Source organism: Sphaerodactylus townsendi, linkage group LG01 (assembly GCF_021028975.2).
Source record: "Sphaerodactylus townsendi isolate TG3544 linkage group LG01, MPM_Stown_v2.3, whole genome shotgun sequence".
NCBI lineage: Eukaryota > Metazoa > Chordata > Lepidosauria > Squamata > Sphaerodactylidae > Sphaerodactylus > Sphaerodactylus townsendi.
In genome coordinates, this window is record NC_059425.1 from 95435411 (window position 1) to 95451480 (window position 16070).

Here is a 16070-nt window from a genome sequence, read left to right on the forward strand (position 1 = left end):
AACAAAGAAGAGAAAGATCTGTATGCCACATGTTTTCCTCCACCTTCATAGATCTATGGCTTAATCGATTGCTGCTTCTGATGAACTCCTGAAGTTACACATCACCTTGAGTTTTGGGGCTGGAGATGCGAAAGGATTAATTTTATTTACTACTGCCAGTCTAGTCTAGTGCAATGGAGAAAAGCTGTGGACTCTTATTCAATGGACCCAGATTCAGTTCCCCACTCCCCCCCCACATACACACACTCATCTGATAGGTGACCTCGGGCCAGTCACAGTTTTCTCAGAACTCTCTTGGCCCACAAGGGGGTGGGCAATGGCAAACCACCTCTGAACATCTGGTCTCAAAAACCCTACCTAGTTGCGGTAAATCAGCTGTGAACTGACACTTTCCGCTGCGCACATAGTAGACAGGATTTTTTTTCCTTTGTCAGCCCAACCCAAATGTGTTTAATCGTTGGCCAGGTATCTGTGTACCAATCATAAGATTAATTCGAGTGGTTTGTTCTCCCGGAGTCTCCGGTTGCTAATGCCACGTCATAGTTGCACACTCAGAAACCCCGCAAAGTAATTTTCCAGGTGGGAGAGCAGTGCGGAAATCACCCAGGGAGGGAACGCAGAGAACAACCCAGACGAGACTAGTCCTGCCCTACTCAAGAAAGACTGGCACTGCATCCCCCCCGCCCCCCGCAAGCAGTCAAGGCACTGCGGGCCCGGAAAGAGCTGCCTATCCTTTTTCAATCACGGAGCTTCGCGGGGACTCTCACCTCCGCCTCCTTCCGCAGGTGAGCAGCCAGCTGAGCCCTCGCCAGGAGGAAGGTGGCGCCTCCCTGGGGAGGCGGGGTAGAGGACCAGGCTGGAGTCCTGTGGCGCTGCCCCTGCCACAGTCAGCCATATTGCGGCCATCGGGGAAGGGCAGGCAGCGACGCCCACAGGGCTAGGGAGCCTCCGGGGTAGACGCGCGGAGCTGCGGCCGTCGCTTCGCTCAGTCGGGTAGGGAGGACGCGCCTACGGGGTAAGAGTTGTCGAGTCCCGTCCCCCCCCCCCCCCTTCCGCTCGAAAGGCTGGTTGGGAGAGACGGCGGGGTCGGGCGGGACCGAGTGGCGCGAAGAAGTGGCTCGGTGCGGGAGAGACGTGGCTTTGGCAACAGGTGTTGCGGGCGGCGGCGGGGATTGTCGGCGCTCGGCTCGTCTCTCTTGGACGAGGTTGGCCACGTTCCGCCAAAGCTTTCCTGAGAGAGCCCTGTAGTTTTGAGCAAGCTTTGTGCTTTTCCCGGACTCCCTTCCAGTGAAGCGCCCTGCCCTTCAGTAGCCCCGATCCTTACGCAAAAAAGTGAGTCCCCGCCGTTTCGTTTCCTCCCGAGCGAGCGTGCGGAGGCTTGCAGCTCGGTGCCTTAATCTGCTGCAGATTTAATTTGCAAGGAAATCCTCCTCGGTTCGGGGGCGGAAGCTCATAGAAGGCGTCGGAGCGGGGAAAGGGCGAGTCCCGTCCTCCTTTTGGCGCGTTCGGGCGAGAAGTGGAGGGAGTTCGAAGCCACTGAAAAGGTTGCAAACTGGCGGTGGGAATTTACTAAAGATTAAGCAAGGCGGGGGGGGGGGGGGGCATCTTGCGTGTGTTTTGTCGGGAGCGGGGGGTCTTCCTTCGACAACTTGTTCGAACAGCACAGGAAGCTTGCAGTAGTTCCTCTCTGAGGTTGCAAGAGCGTCTCGGACCTACCGGGAAACTCTCTTGTGCCCTGCTTAAGTTTCAAGACGAACGCAAGCAATTGTTTCCTCCTTTGCGACAAAGAGACTTCCCCTCCTCGGTCTTCTTTTGTCCTTTTTGTAGAACTTGGCTTCTTCTCTAGAGTAATCTCAAGAAATCCCATGGATCTCTGATCAGGTAGTAAAGATACGGTAGTATTCACCGCTGTTGCAGAGGGGGGGGCCTCAAGGATTTTTAGATGTCCCCCCACACCAACCAAGACAGGCAGTCATATTTAGTTATTTCGCTTGGGTATAGCTGGGAGAAAAGTTTATATATATTAAGATATATATAATATATCTTTAAAAGATTATCCTCTCCCTCCTCCTTCCCTTAAAAATGAGATTATAGTTGTTCATGTGGGTGTGGTAAACCAAATGACCTTCTCTACTTGGGCTCTTTTTAAAAACTGGGTGAGGCTGCCTGTTTTATATTTTCTCTGAAGCTGTGGCGTTACTAGGTAATTATTGGTCATGAGTGAATCATCCTTGCTTGCTTAACATGCTGCTTAATCCTTAAAATTTATGTACCATGCCTGTATCTTAGTTATTACACAGTTGTTAAACTACTTGGTCTTTCTGTTCAGGCTGCACAGAGGAAAGAAGGAACACTGTAGGCTGCTGCATGACTATTTCCTTTTGGACCAACAGAAAAACTTCTACAATCCAAAATGCCAAAGCCAGTAAGTGTTTCTCACTCTCATTACCTTTTTAAGAAAAAGACTGTAGAATAATTGTAGAAAACATGGGAACTCTGATTTGCTAGTTTCAATTTTAACATCACCCTGTTAAAGTATTTTCTTTCTTTCACAATCTCTGGATAGTAGTAATTTCATGGGCATTTTTAACCTTCTGTTTTCATTCTTCTGCTTGTAAAATCCTAATAAAGTTGCACATCCCTTCTCTGTTGAGAACGTGAGCTTTTTCATGTCATGATATGTGTAAGACTAAACAAGCTGAGTTTAAATGTGGGGATTGTGCTTTCTGTGGTTTTTATAAGCTTCCGTATTTGTTTTTGTACTCTGACTTGAATGCCATTTGAATTTTTCTGTGACTTGAATGCTATTTGAATTTAGTTCTAGGTTATTCTTTTCTCTTCTGTAGCCAATGTCATGTAAGAGGATGTGAAGCATGCTCAGTAGGTTCTCTGTCCTATTTAAGGATGCCTATTTCCTAGAGAGTTTTTTAGGACCTACCCATATTTTTTTCCAGATTTGTTACTGATAGCTGTGGCTTCTCAAGTACACTTGAGTAAAGCTTGATGTCTTCTCTAATTTTGACCAGAATCATTGCTGTGGCCCTTTTCAGACCTTGGACTGTGTGTGTTCACACTGAACAGTGCAGTGTTGAATTACTTTTCACTGGTCACATGGAGACAGAAAGAATGTGCTTCTCCTGCAGAACTGGTATCTAAGAAGCAGTTTAATAATGAACTTAGGTTGCATATGGATGGCAGAGTTCAGAAGCATGATAAAAGGGAGTGCCTTCTGGAATCATACTGATATGTTAACCTTTCCCATTCATTCTCAGTAAATGGGGTATGCCAGATGAATAAGTGGTATCTAACTGCACCTAGACATAGATTGTACAATTAAAATGTTCACAAATACAGCCCAACTCTATGAATCCTGTGTAAGTTCCTCAGTGTAGTAGGATCAATTCATCATAAATGTCACGCAAGATCAATCCATGACTGTATCCGAAGTCTTTAGTGGCTATTATGATCCACTTAGCACACATATAGCTGCTAAAGACTTCCAATACAGTCATGGATTGATATCGTGTGACATTTATGATTGGACAATTGATATGTCAGAATGTCTTTTTCGTAGCATTGTATTTATTATGTTTAAGCAATTGCTTGTATATACTGCACTAGAGGTGATGGATTTAGGGTGTATATAGTATTTCATATAGACTGCATTCAGATAGAGATAAAAAGCCAATAGCAGCAAAAGTTTGCAACATGTTTTCCTTTTTTCCTTGCTTCCATTCTGTATTTTGTCTCCCTAGACCACTACCTGCTGTAGGCACAGTTGTAAGGAAAGTCTGTATTTACAATATCAAGTGAGGATGAACAGAGGATTGAAAAGTTGCTGTAATAAGGAGGTTGGGTTAAACAAAGGAGTTTTACCTGGGGTTTTCTCTGCATGCTTAAATGAGAGCAAGTTCTCCTGAACTTGGTGGGATGTACTTGTGAGTAAAAAAGCGTAGGGAGGGGCCGGAATAGTGAAGTGACTGCTAATATTTTTGTATATTTATAAGCGCTGCTAATATTTTTGAATATTTGATAGTCTGCAGAAAACTTTAATGGTATGCTTAGACTGAATTTTTCTTTTTTTACAAGAACACTTTCTTGTACAAGAACACTTTTACAAGAACATTTTCTCTTGAAAAAAAATTATTTGGTCCAGTTCTGGGAATTTTACTCCAGTTTTATTTGTTCATTTGTTTTCATTATATTTCTGCCCCACCCATCCCAGCCAACACCAGACTCAGTTCAGCTATGTGTGTGTGTGTGTGTGTATGTGTGTATATATATATATATATATATGGGCCAGTTCCTTATTCTCTTGAATCTAAACAGGTTTAGTGAAAAGGGCCTAACTTTTCAGAGGGAAATTCTAAGTTCTTCCTTTCAGGGGAGTTGCTCTCCCAAAATGCTAGGAAAATCCAGCTTCTTCAGTTAGCTGTTTGACTAAGAACCAGTTTTGTAATCGTGCACAACCTTTACAGGTCTGTACTCTTTTCCAAATAAAGATTAAAGTGCTGTTAGTTGTGGTACAGTGGAAGAGAAAGTAGTCCTGAATGCTTAGGAGCACTAAAATTCATTTTTAAGCGCAGCCTTTGTCAAAACAATTACTCTGCACAGAATTAAACATAGTACTTTGAAGAAAGAGTGTTTATAGTGCATCAAACAACTATTGGCAAATCTTGCCTTTTTAAAATGGCCAGGAGTCGCCACGCCCAGCTCAGATACGGCAGACTGCTTTCTCCCCCAAACTGGGCTGGAGGCTGTTCTTTGCCATACCAGAATGGGCGGGCAGGTGTTGTGGCCCTGCAAGGCTTGGAGCAGCAGTGGGGTCTGTCCTGTTCATTGTCTCTCAGCGGCAGCAGACCTGAATCTGGCTTGCTTTGCAGCCAGGAAGAGTCATGTTAAAGACTCCAATTTCCTGCCCTGGGGGGATGTCAGAGGGGATTGATTGGTCTCTGGGCAGCTGTTGGAGGTGAATTTCTGTCCCTGAAGACACAGAATGGTTCACACATGGAGCTGGAGTGCCTCTGCCACTTGCATTCCCCCAGATGCTGAACAAGAAGAGTGCCCACATGCAGCCCTGCAGGTGCCTTTCCAGAGCCCACTGGCACTCTGTCTCTGCCCCTGGTTTGCAGGGCTAGAAGAAGTTCCAAAGTGGCCTCTTCCTTGGTGGGTTTTTTCTTTATTTTTGTGTTCGAACAGGAGGTGGGGGGGGGGGGAGACAGAGCTAGATAGGCACTAGGACCTATGTGGAGCATTTTTAATCAAAGAAGGTCCAGCATCTGGTGGATGAATGTACAATTCTGCTTTAATCTTTATGTGGAAAAGAGTACAGCAGGCATAGGTCAGAATGGTGCAAAGAATGTGCAGTAATGGTTTGCCCTGTTTATGGGCCCTTTAGGACAGCATAACTGCACAGGTGTGGCAGGTTGGACCTGGAGCTTTTATAATATCTAGAGCTGTGACTTGGGGAAAGGGAAGATAAATATGTTAGTTGTTGACAACTTGAGTTGTCATCTGTGAAGAACCACAGGTTGGTTTCATTATACATGTAGGTGCAAAGTGGATACATTTTTGCTTCAAGATGATTTGTGCTGCATTCTGATTAAAAATGATGGCCTGGAAATTGAATTTGCTGGTCTCTGAATCTTGTTCTGTTTGTCATGTCAGTTTCATTGACAGTTGTTCAGCAGTATAAACTGTGTTTTAGTCTTCAGTTTTCTTATTCTTGGAGCAGTTTTTCTAAAGAGGTTTGATTCTCGTTTTATACGTATGGTGGAATTGAAACTGAGACAGTAAACTTTGCAGGGACATTCATCTGTAAATGAACAGGGATTTGAATTGATACACACTCTTCATGACTCACCATAGAACTAGTAGAGAAGATGTTCTTCCTTCCATCCAGTACATATTTATCCCACCCTTCCTTTAAGGATCTCAGAATGATGTCCATGGTTCTCTGTTCCTTGTTTTATCCTCACATTAACCCTTTGAGATAGTTTGGTTCGGCTGAGAGGCAGTGACTGGCCCAAGGGCACTCAATTAGCTTCATGGCAGATGGGAGAGGAGGTGGAACCCAGATGCTAATACCCTGTTTCCCCTAATATAAGACATCCCCGAAAAATAAGACATAGTAGAGGTTTAGCTGAAGTGCGAAATATAAGGCATCCCCCGAAAGTAAGACATAGCAAAGTTTTTGTTTGGAAGCATGCCCGACGAACAGAACACAGAAAAATAAGACATCCCCTGAAAATAAGACATAGCGCATCTTTGGGAGCAAAAATATATATAAGACACTGTCTTATATTCGGGGAAACACGGTATGACAACTTTGAGCACTGCTCCCCGCTGGCTCTTCCTTCCTGGCCTGTGGTTTGTTACACAAATACAAATAGGGCTACTTGTTCACACAGTTTGCCATCGGCACAAAGTATGTTTGTCCAGAGTTCCCCCAATTTATTGCTGGATTTAATATCCATAGGAGTCTTTCCAGCCTCTGCTGTCATAATTTGGCTTTAATCAGTCTGAATCGATTCCATCCCTTGTGCTCCATTTGTACCCTTGGTATTGCTCTGCTGATACAGAAGGCCCTCCTTTCCTAATGCTTTCTACACTTTTCAATCAAGTTGCATGGATCAGTGAGAAAAATTTGTCAATCAATCTCCATAATATGACCTATTCACAGTATCACTTCCTAAACTCTAGTTAGTTACACAGAAATGTTCTGTTGGTTGAGGAAAAGTTATTTCATCTAATTAAAAAAGTTGCTTACAACTATGTTCATAATTTTATCTGAACTGGGATTGTCAGCTGGCACCAGGAGCAATACCTAGCAGAGATAAACTTGTTTCTCTCATGCAGCTGACAAACGTCAGAGGGCAAAATGCTGACTTAACAGTGATTTGAGTCACATGGTTCTGCCAGAGATTTATAGATTCTGTGTCTAGTAGTACAGGGCATGCTCTGCTTTGTGCATAATCAGTACTTACTTAGCTATTTGGCTGGTAATAGTTACTGGGAAGGGGAAAGAAGAATCATATAGGAATTATGCGTGTGTGAAGTGCCATCAAGTAACTTCTGATTCATGGCAACCCTATGAATCAATGTCTTTTAAAAATATATTCATTTATGAACACATACAAAATTGAAAAAAATTAAAAATCATACCATTGAGAGGGAAGAGCGAAGGAACAAAGGCATTTAAATAGTTTAATGGAGGAAAGCAGCCTTTTGACGGTGTTTCCGCCTGCCTGCTTTCACTGATCTTGGAGTTTCTATGAATACAGGGACCCCACCAGGACCCCGCTTACAGTGGCGTAGGAGGTTAAGAGCTCGTGTATCTAATCTGGAGGAACCGGGTTTGATTCCCAGCTCTGCCGCCTGAGCTGTGGAGGCTTATCTGGGGAATTCAGATTAGCCTGTACACTCCCACACACACCAGCTGGGTGACCTTAGGCTAGTCACAGCTTCTCAGAGCTCTCTCAGCCCCACCTACCTCACAGGGTGTTTGTTGTGAGGGGGGAAGGGCAAGGAGAATGTAAGCCCCTTTGAGTCTCCTGCAGGAGAGAAAGGGGGGATATAAATCCAAACTCTTCTTCTTCTTGTCAAATTGTGGGTCCCCAGAACTGGGGAGGGAGGATGATGAATGACTCACCCTCAACCAGTGATAATTACTCCTTGGTGGAAAGCTGCCAGAATCTCTTCTCAGAGAATCCTGAGACAAGGCACCAAAATTCTGGAATCAGTGTCTATGAATCAGTGTCTTACCATCAACAGCCTTGCTCAGGTCTTGCAAACTGAGGACCATGGCTTCCTTTATATAGTCAGTCCATCCCATGTTGGATCTTCTTCTTTTTCTGTTGCTATCAACCTACTCTAGCATTATTGTCCTTTCCAGTGATTCTTCTAATTTTGTGATCTAAGTACAGCAGCCTCAATTTAGTCATTTAAGCTTCTAGGGAAAGTTCAGACCTGATTTGATTTAGAACCCACTTATTTGTTTTTTGGCAGCCCATGGCATCCATAACATTCTTTTCCTACATCACATTTCAAAGGAATCTGCTTTCTTCCTGTCGGCTTTCTTCATTGTTCACACCCATACATAATAATAGGGAATACCACGGCTTGAATTAACTTGGTTTTGGGTGCCAATGACATATCCTTACACTTAGGAGTCTTTCCTAGCTCCTTCATGACAGCCCTTCCTTGTTTCAATCTCCTTCCCATTTCTTGGTTGCAGTTCTCTTTTTAGTTGATGATGCAGCCAAGGAATAGAAGGTCTTCAACAATTTCTGTTTTCTCATTGTCTACTATAAAACTGAGCATTTCTTCAGTAGTCATTACTTTTCTCTTCTTGATGTTCAGCTGTAGTCCTGCTTTAGCATTTTCCCTCCACCTTTATCTAAATGTAATCCAGTTTTCCTTATGAGCTATTCTGCATACAGATTGGGAGATAAATACATCCTTGTCTAACACCTTTGGCAATTGGAAACCATTCTGTTTTTACATATTCTGTCTAACAGTAGCCTCATGTCTAGAGACAGGTTGCACATCAAAACAATCAGATGCTGTGGCAGACCCATTTCCTTTAAAATTAGCCATCACTTTTCATGATCCTCCAAGTCAAATGCTTTGCTGTAATCTATGAAACACAAATTGATTTTCTTCTGAAATTATCTCATATGTTCCAGCAACCAACATAAACTTGCAGTATAATCTCAAGTGCTTCTTCTGAATTCAGCTTGAACATTGAGCATTTCTTGACTATATATAGTAACAGTCTTGGTTGCTTTTGAGCATTACTTTACTCATATTAGAAATTAATGCAATAGTCTGATTGTTGCTGCAATCTTTGACAACTCCGTTTTGGGGAATCAGAATATAAAGTGATCATTTCCAGTTTGGAAGCCATTGTTTTGTTTTCCATATTTGTTGGCATATTATTGTCAAAATTTTGATGGATTTTGTTTCTCCGATTTAAAATAGTTCTATTGATTTCTGGAATCTTGTGTAACAGATGTTTTGTTCTTCTTTTTTGTTTCTTTACACTGGTTATTATAGTAGTTGTCTTTGTCTCTGCATGTGAATTGCTGGAACACTGCATTTAGATTTTTTATTCTGTTTCTGGCACTTTTTACTTTTGCTTCTTATGTATCTTCAGCAAGATAGTTGAGCTTCCTCAGTCATCCATCAAGTCTTTTAGTTCCTTTTGACTACAGGAATAGTCTTTGAGAATCCTTCCTTGCTAACATCTTTGGTTTCAATCCATAGTTTTTCTGGTTCACATTCACTTGAACTTAATAATGCAAATCTGTTCTTTGCATGGGTTTTAAACTGTTCAGAAATGTTGCTTAGATTGTATTTTGGCACTATGAATGTTCTGGTGTTTTTCTTCCGCTTTAGTCTAATTTTCAGTGTTAACAATTCATTGTCTGTATCATAGTTGGCTCCTGATCTTGTTTAAGCAGAGTGAATAGAGATTCTCCTTCTGCTTTTAGTTATGTAATCTATTTGATTTGTATACTCACCCTCCGGTGATGTCTATGTATACAATCATCTATTTGCTTGCCTGAACAAATTGTTGTCTTTACAAAATTCTATGAGTTGCTCTCCTGCTTCATTTCATGCTCCTAGCCCAAATCCACCAGCAATATTTGATCCTGCTTTGTTTCCTGCTTTTGCATTCCAGTCACCTATAATTATCAGCACATCTTATTTAGGTATGTGATCACTTTTTTCCTGGACACTTGCATAGCAGCTTTCAGTTTCTTCCTCATCAGTATCTGTAGTTGGGGCATAAACTTAAATGATGGCTGTGTTGATAGACGTTCCTTGTAGTCTGATATTATTTGGTCAGACTTTGCATTATAGCTTCTAACTGCCTGAGCTACATATCTCGCTATTAAAGCAGCTCTGTTTCTTCTGTTTTTGTAATTTCCTTTTCAAATTCCTGACTGAAGATGTCCTAATCCAGTCCACTTCAGTTCACTCGCACCCAAGATTGAAATGTTTAAACATTCCATTTCTTGTTTACGGTTTCAAGCTTATCCTAATTTATTCTTCTCGCATGTTTCTGTTATGTGCGTTGAACAATTTTGGATGTTTTTGCCTCAATTCACTGCAACAACTGAACAGCCTTATGGCTTTAGTCTAGTCATATAATTAAGAAGGGCCTGACTCGCAGTAGTTCTCCACTCTTCCCCAGTGGCTGACTGAGTGCCATCCATATGGGGATTACCTGGCTTAAACATTTAATTCTCACATACCAGTTTCAGAAGAAAAGAGATTATCTTTTCACTCCCCTAGCCATTCTTTCCCGTGCTGCTCTCCACCATTCTTGATGTGGTTGAAGGAGAGATATATGACCATTGGAAGTTTACTGTGATAGTTAAAGTGTTACAGTTGCAACACTGGGATCACTTTATACTCTTTGAAGCATTTTATGGTATTTATCCAGACTTCGGCCCTTTGATATTGGTTGCGTTCTTTGGCTGATGACCAAAAGAACAGAGCTGAGAGTGACTTACCTAATATATCCATTGAACCTGTGCCCTACCAACAAGATTGAACTTGCACCAAGTAATTTAAATAAATAAAGTGGTACTGGCAGATACTAAGATTTTCCTTTCTTGAAAACACATGTGGTGTAATCTGATTTTATGCATACATACTCAGAAGTACGTTCCGCTCTATTCAGGAGGACATTGCAATATAGGTATATGCACAGATTTTCAAAAGCAAAGACTGAAAAAAGGGAGATGAGAGACCACGAGACACAAAATCCACAAAGTCTGGATAGTGTTCTGGATGCCTACCAGGGCAGTTCTGGTCACTGGCTTGCTGTACCTTGGCAGCATTTGTTTTTGGGTGGGTGGTTGCTGTCTCCAACAGAATCACTGCTTCTGGTGCTTGGCAGATGGGAGCAGTACTAGAAGCCTTAAACTTGGGGCAAAAAAGAAACGTTTGTTCTCTGTAGGACCGGCAAAGTTGTAGCAATAGACTCGAGTATTTAACAGCCATTTTATTCATATTCTTCATCTTTTCTGATTTAGTCACATGCAAGCTTAGAAGTTAGAGTGGAATATGAGTTGTATAAGAAGCAGCCACCAGTAGGCTCATGCCTACTAGGAACACGTGGGGGCAGTATGTTCTATCCTTTTATGAATTTCTAGTTTTCATGGTTTTAAAAAAATGTCTAGCCCTTTTCTTTACAGAGATATGAGGAGAAACGTGCAAACAGTTCCCTCATTTGGGTGCTGTGTGGTTTCCGGGCTGTATGGCCGTGTTCTAGCAACATTCTCTCCTGACGTTTCGCCTGCATCTGTGGCTGGCATCTTCAGAGGATCTGATGTTGGGAAAGCGAGTGGAGTATATATCTGTTGGAGTGTCCAGGGTGGGTGGGGAAACCTTGTCTGTGAGTCACAAAGGCGGCAACCAGGTCAATAGTTGAGGGCATCTGAATAGAAGTATGAGTAACAATGAAGACTATAGCCTGGGAGTAACCCTGTAGATAGCAAGGTCACTGGTGGGAGCATCTGAATAGAAGTATCCTGGCCTTTGTTTCTTTTGTCTATGGTCATCCTGTGTTTGTGTGGAGCTGGTTTGACACAGTCTTGACCCTAGTATTTTTCAACACTGGCAGCCAAGTTCTGTTCATTTTCATAGTTTCTTCCTTCCTGTTAAAATTGTCCATGTGCTTATGGATTTCAATTGCTTCTCTGTGTAGTCTGACGTAGTGGCTTTCAGAGTGGTCCAGAATTTCTGTTTTTTCAAATAATATTCTATGTCCAGGTTTGTTTATCATGTGTTCTGCTATTGCTGATTTTTCTGGCTGAAATAGTCTGCAGTGCCTTTCGTGTTCTTTGATACGTGTCTGTGCGCTCCGTTTGGTGGTTCCTATGTAGACTTGTCCACAGCTGCATGGTATGCGATAAGACTCCTGCAGTAGCTAAAGGATCCCTCTTATCCTTTGCTGAACGTAGCATCTGTTGAATTTTCTTAGTGGGTCTGTAGATGGTTTGTAGGTTGTGCTTCTTCATCAGTTTTCCTATGCGATCAGTGGTTCCCTTGATGTATGGTAAGAACACCTTCCCTCTAGATGGCTCTTTATCTTTGTTCATGTGGCTTGTTCTTGGTCTTGCAGCCCTTCTGATTTCTGTGTTAGAGTAACCATTAGCCTGTAAAGCCCTGTTTAGGTGATTCAATTCATCTTGTAGGAAGTGAGGTTCACAGATTCTGTTTGCACGATGTACCAAAGTTTTTATGGTGCTCCTTTTTTGCCCTGGATGGTGATTGGAGTTTTTGTGTAGATATCTGTCTGTGTGAGTAGGTTTTCTGTATACTGTGTGTCCCAATTGCTGGTTTGGTTTGCGGATGACTAAAACATCTAAAAATGGCAGTTACTAAACATCTAAAAATCTTGTTACTTTTCTAGAAATGATGGAAGGAAAATTACAAGACTACTGTGGAGCTGGAGCTTGTCATGAGATCACTAAGCCGCTGAATTAATGCATTATTGCTGCCTTATTTCATAACATTTTCTCCTTTACTTCTTTCTTTCTTTTATTTTCTGTTTCTCTCTCTATGTCACCAGTGATAATTGAGAGAACTAGACAGAAAATTGCACTATTATGGATTTCTTCCTCTGTTTACTGTGAGAAATTTACTTCAGGAGTAGTTTGGACCTTGGGGAGGCTGGATGAAAGAAATGAGTCCCTTGGCTAGGTAGGGTATCTTGTTTTAAAAATCATCAATTACCAGCCTTCTTGCTATAGCTTGGCTGTGTGGAAGCATTTTTGCATCTGAGCATATGCAGAATTCTTTGACTCATTGGCAGACTATTACTATCAAGTTCCTGTTCTCACCTCCCCCAAAATCTGTAAATATGGCAAAAGAACTGCAGAGGCATAATGCTTAAGTGGGCTTAAATTCCAGAATCACTTGCTACAACAAAAGAAATACGCGGTTGATGAGTACTGATAGCTAAGGGAGCAGTTTTAAGCACTACCTCCTCTTTCTACAGAAAAACACAACGTTCAGGGTAAGGATAACATTTCCTCTCAATGCCAAGAGAGGTGACAAGAGTACTGTGGTCATGTGCAAAGTGCCTTTTCTTCAGTGCACAGTAGTAGCATGCATTTATCTGATTGATATTATGGGAGGAATTTCCCACTTTAATAATTAAAGCACTGCCCCCTCTGTTCCTTTCACAGCATAGGTCTGAATCCTTCTGTATCTTTCGCTCTGCAGCATTTCGTAAGAGAAGAATATAGGAACACATATTAAATCAAATATAGTAGTGCTGTGTAGTGGTTAGAATACTGGACTAGGGTCTGAGAGATCCGGGTTCAAATCTCCAGTTTGCCAGCTTGCTGGTTGACCTTTGGTCTAGTCTAGTGGTTCTCAACCTTCCTAATGCCGCGACCCTTTAATACAGTTCCTCATGTTGTGGTGACCCCCAACCCTAACATTTATCCATTTTACAGATGGAGAACACTGATGCAGAGAGTCTTAGGCGACCCCTGTGAAAGGGTCGTTCGACCCCTAAAGGGGTCACAACCCCCAGGTAGAGAACCGCTGGTCTAGTCACACACTCTCAGCCTTAAACTGTCACACGATTTTTGTGAGAATGAAATGGAGGAAGGGAGAGGTGAGCAATGAAAGCTACTTCGGGTTGCTGTTGGGTAGAAAGGCAGGGTATAAAACATTCACAAGTATTGTTTCAACTTTTCCCTGAATAGCTGATTATGTGCCATACTACAGATATTTTGGTTTAACCACCACCCCCCAGTCCAGAGCACATCTTTAGGTTTTAAATGTGTTGTGTTTGTACTCCATCATTTCAAAGCCACCATAATTGCTCCTGGGCAGATGGTTGACATGTTTAAAAAATTAAGGAATAACTAGTAAAATATGAGTTAACATAGTTTCCAAATAAAGCTTGCAGGATTTTATAGTTTACATATAATTGAATGATATGTCCAAGGGCTCGTCCCTGTCAACCTCCTTCTCTTCCTAAAATCCCCCTGAAAACTTGAATTCTAAGATGTTCTGTCTGTTAAGGAATTTAGAACTGTGTGTTTCTACATTATTGCCCTTCCAGACAAAGGCCTCTCCCAACTTAATCCTATTAACATATAAATCCATTCAGTTCAATGGGATTTACTCTCAAGTAAAAATAGATGGGCCCTGTGCCACAAAAATATATATACGTTAGAATAAGACTTTGTTAGTCTTTAAGGTGATACTGGAGTCTGGCTTGTTTCTGCTCCAACAGACTAACAAGGACTTACCCTCTGAAGTGACACCCACGCGAGTGTGCCTAGAATTGCAGCCCTAATCTGCTTTCCAGCCCTTGCACACTAGGCACTGTCACAGCACAATTTTTTTGCCAGGGGCATGGCACTTCATTCATCCTTAGAAATTCCTGTACAGTGTAAGAATGTGTGTGTTTAATAGGTTCATTTCAAAAATAAATAAGAGTTTCATGGCACTGAAGAAAACTGGTCAATAAAGTTGGTATTTTGTTTAGATCTGTGCCTTGTGAATAAGGTATTGATACTGGTTGCACAATTTTGGAGGTTGCGCAGTTGATCTGAGTTTGTCGAGGCCTGCTGTCATATGCCATTAAGCCAATGTGCATACCCATCTGTTGTCTGCCTTTGGCTGCGCCAACAACTTGGTTTCAGTACTGCCCTGCTCTGAACCCTCTGTCCTTGTGCGTCCCACCTTCTGTGGCTATTTGTATCATGAAGATCAGCACTATAGAACTGAATAATTTGGGAATAGTTGTACGAACAGCATTATTCCAGAAAGAGGCATCTTTTCCCCTCAATGATCTGGTGTTCAGAAGACTTAGGCTCTGCATGTTCCAAATCATTTATAAATAGCTGCATCAAACATCTTCAGATTGCTGTCTTGAATATTCTTGCTTCATAGGCATTATATATCACTGCTGTGTTAATTGATAGGAATTCAGTTTAAGTCCTTGGTCCCTGTCTTTTGCTGACAGGTAGGTTACTATAGTGCTTAAACTACTCAAATATTTGGGAAACACATACATTCTCTATATGTAGACATTGTTTAACCTAAATCTCAAATGAGATACAGCTCAGGATACGGGTGGCCCACATGTATCATAGTCAAACATTGCAGCAGGGACTAGCCTTGAAAAAGGTCTTATTGCCATTCCTGGTTCCCAGATGCTGCAGGATGAAAGGACATCATTCTTCCCTCATATGCTGTTCTTGGCACCACCCTCTGGCTCTGTGTGTCCACTTCCTGTGTTTGCCAGACCCACCCCCCTCCCCTCAACCATTTCAACTGACAAACATGGTACAAGAGGCAAATATGAAGCCCTTCCTTCCCCTTTGCATTATTTGGAGTAGTGTTGGGTTACAAGAGACTTGAACATTGGGCTCTTCTGTAACCTTTGACTACAATTTGGGTTGGGTAGTCATGGATATGTGTCAAATGTAATGCATATTTTGGCCCTCCTGTTTAGGCCTTTCACTGAGTTGTAGTTTGACATGCCTCATTGCTTCCAGCAGTAGATCCTGAATTTCTGAGGCCAGACTTGTTCTGTGTATTACAGTTTGAACGTGGAACAGAAGGCTAGATTTTGAGTTGTGCTAGACCTCTGCTCCTTAAATTGCATGGTAACTTTTTGTGTCAATATTGTCACATTCTTGGGAGTGCAAGGTAGTGCTGAGCTAGAGATGTAAATTATCTTGAAACTTTGAAGGTGGAGATTTTTTTTTCTTCCTGGAAAAATGTGAACATGTAAGGGGAACACTCAAGTATGTGCAGTACTTTCTTATCAAAATAAATTGTAATACTGTAGGCATAAACTTTATCATAAATTCATTATGTAAAATAGTACAGTCTGGCATAAGCCTAAGGTGTAAATACTTTGCAGTCCAATCGGGGAGGGGGGGCAGTTCGGTGGTACCCAGGGACAGTGCCACTGCGGTACAGCCATGCCATCTCCAATGGAGTGCTGGTCAGTGCAGCTCCAATGGAGTGCTGGTCCGTGGGGGAAAAGGGAACCCACTGCTGCCTGGAAAACTCTGTAG

The 16070-nt window shown here is 42.2% G+C and overlaps 1 protein-coding gene across 5 annotated transcripts in view; it reads left to right on the top strand.

Moving 5' to 3' along the window:
• The first annotated feature begins 650 nt into the window (after nucleotides 1-650).
• EZR (ezrin) overlaps nucleotides 651-16070 on the top strand; it is a 53974-nt gene continuing 38554 nt past the window's right edge. The window contains exons 1-2 of one of the 5 annotated variants that reach the window (XM_048487961.1): nucleotides 651-785; nucleotides 2330-2425. In XM_048487961.1, coding sequence (XP_048343918.1) covers nucleotides 2414-2425 — 12 coding nt within the window. In that variant the 5' untranslated portion in view covers nucleotides 651-785; nucleotides 2330-2413. Of the gene's footprint in view, nucleotides 786-858; nucleotides 1016-1206; nucleotides 1333-1463; nucleotides 1545-1862; nucleotides 1882-2329; nucleotides 2426-16070 lie in introns of those variants that run through there. The other 4 variants (XM_048487944.1, XM_048487970.1, XM_048487953.1 and 1 more) reach the window with 4 other exon arrangements.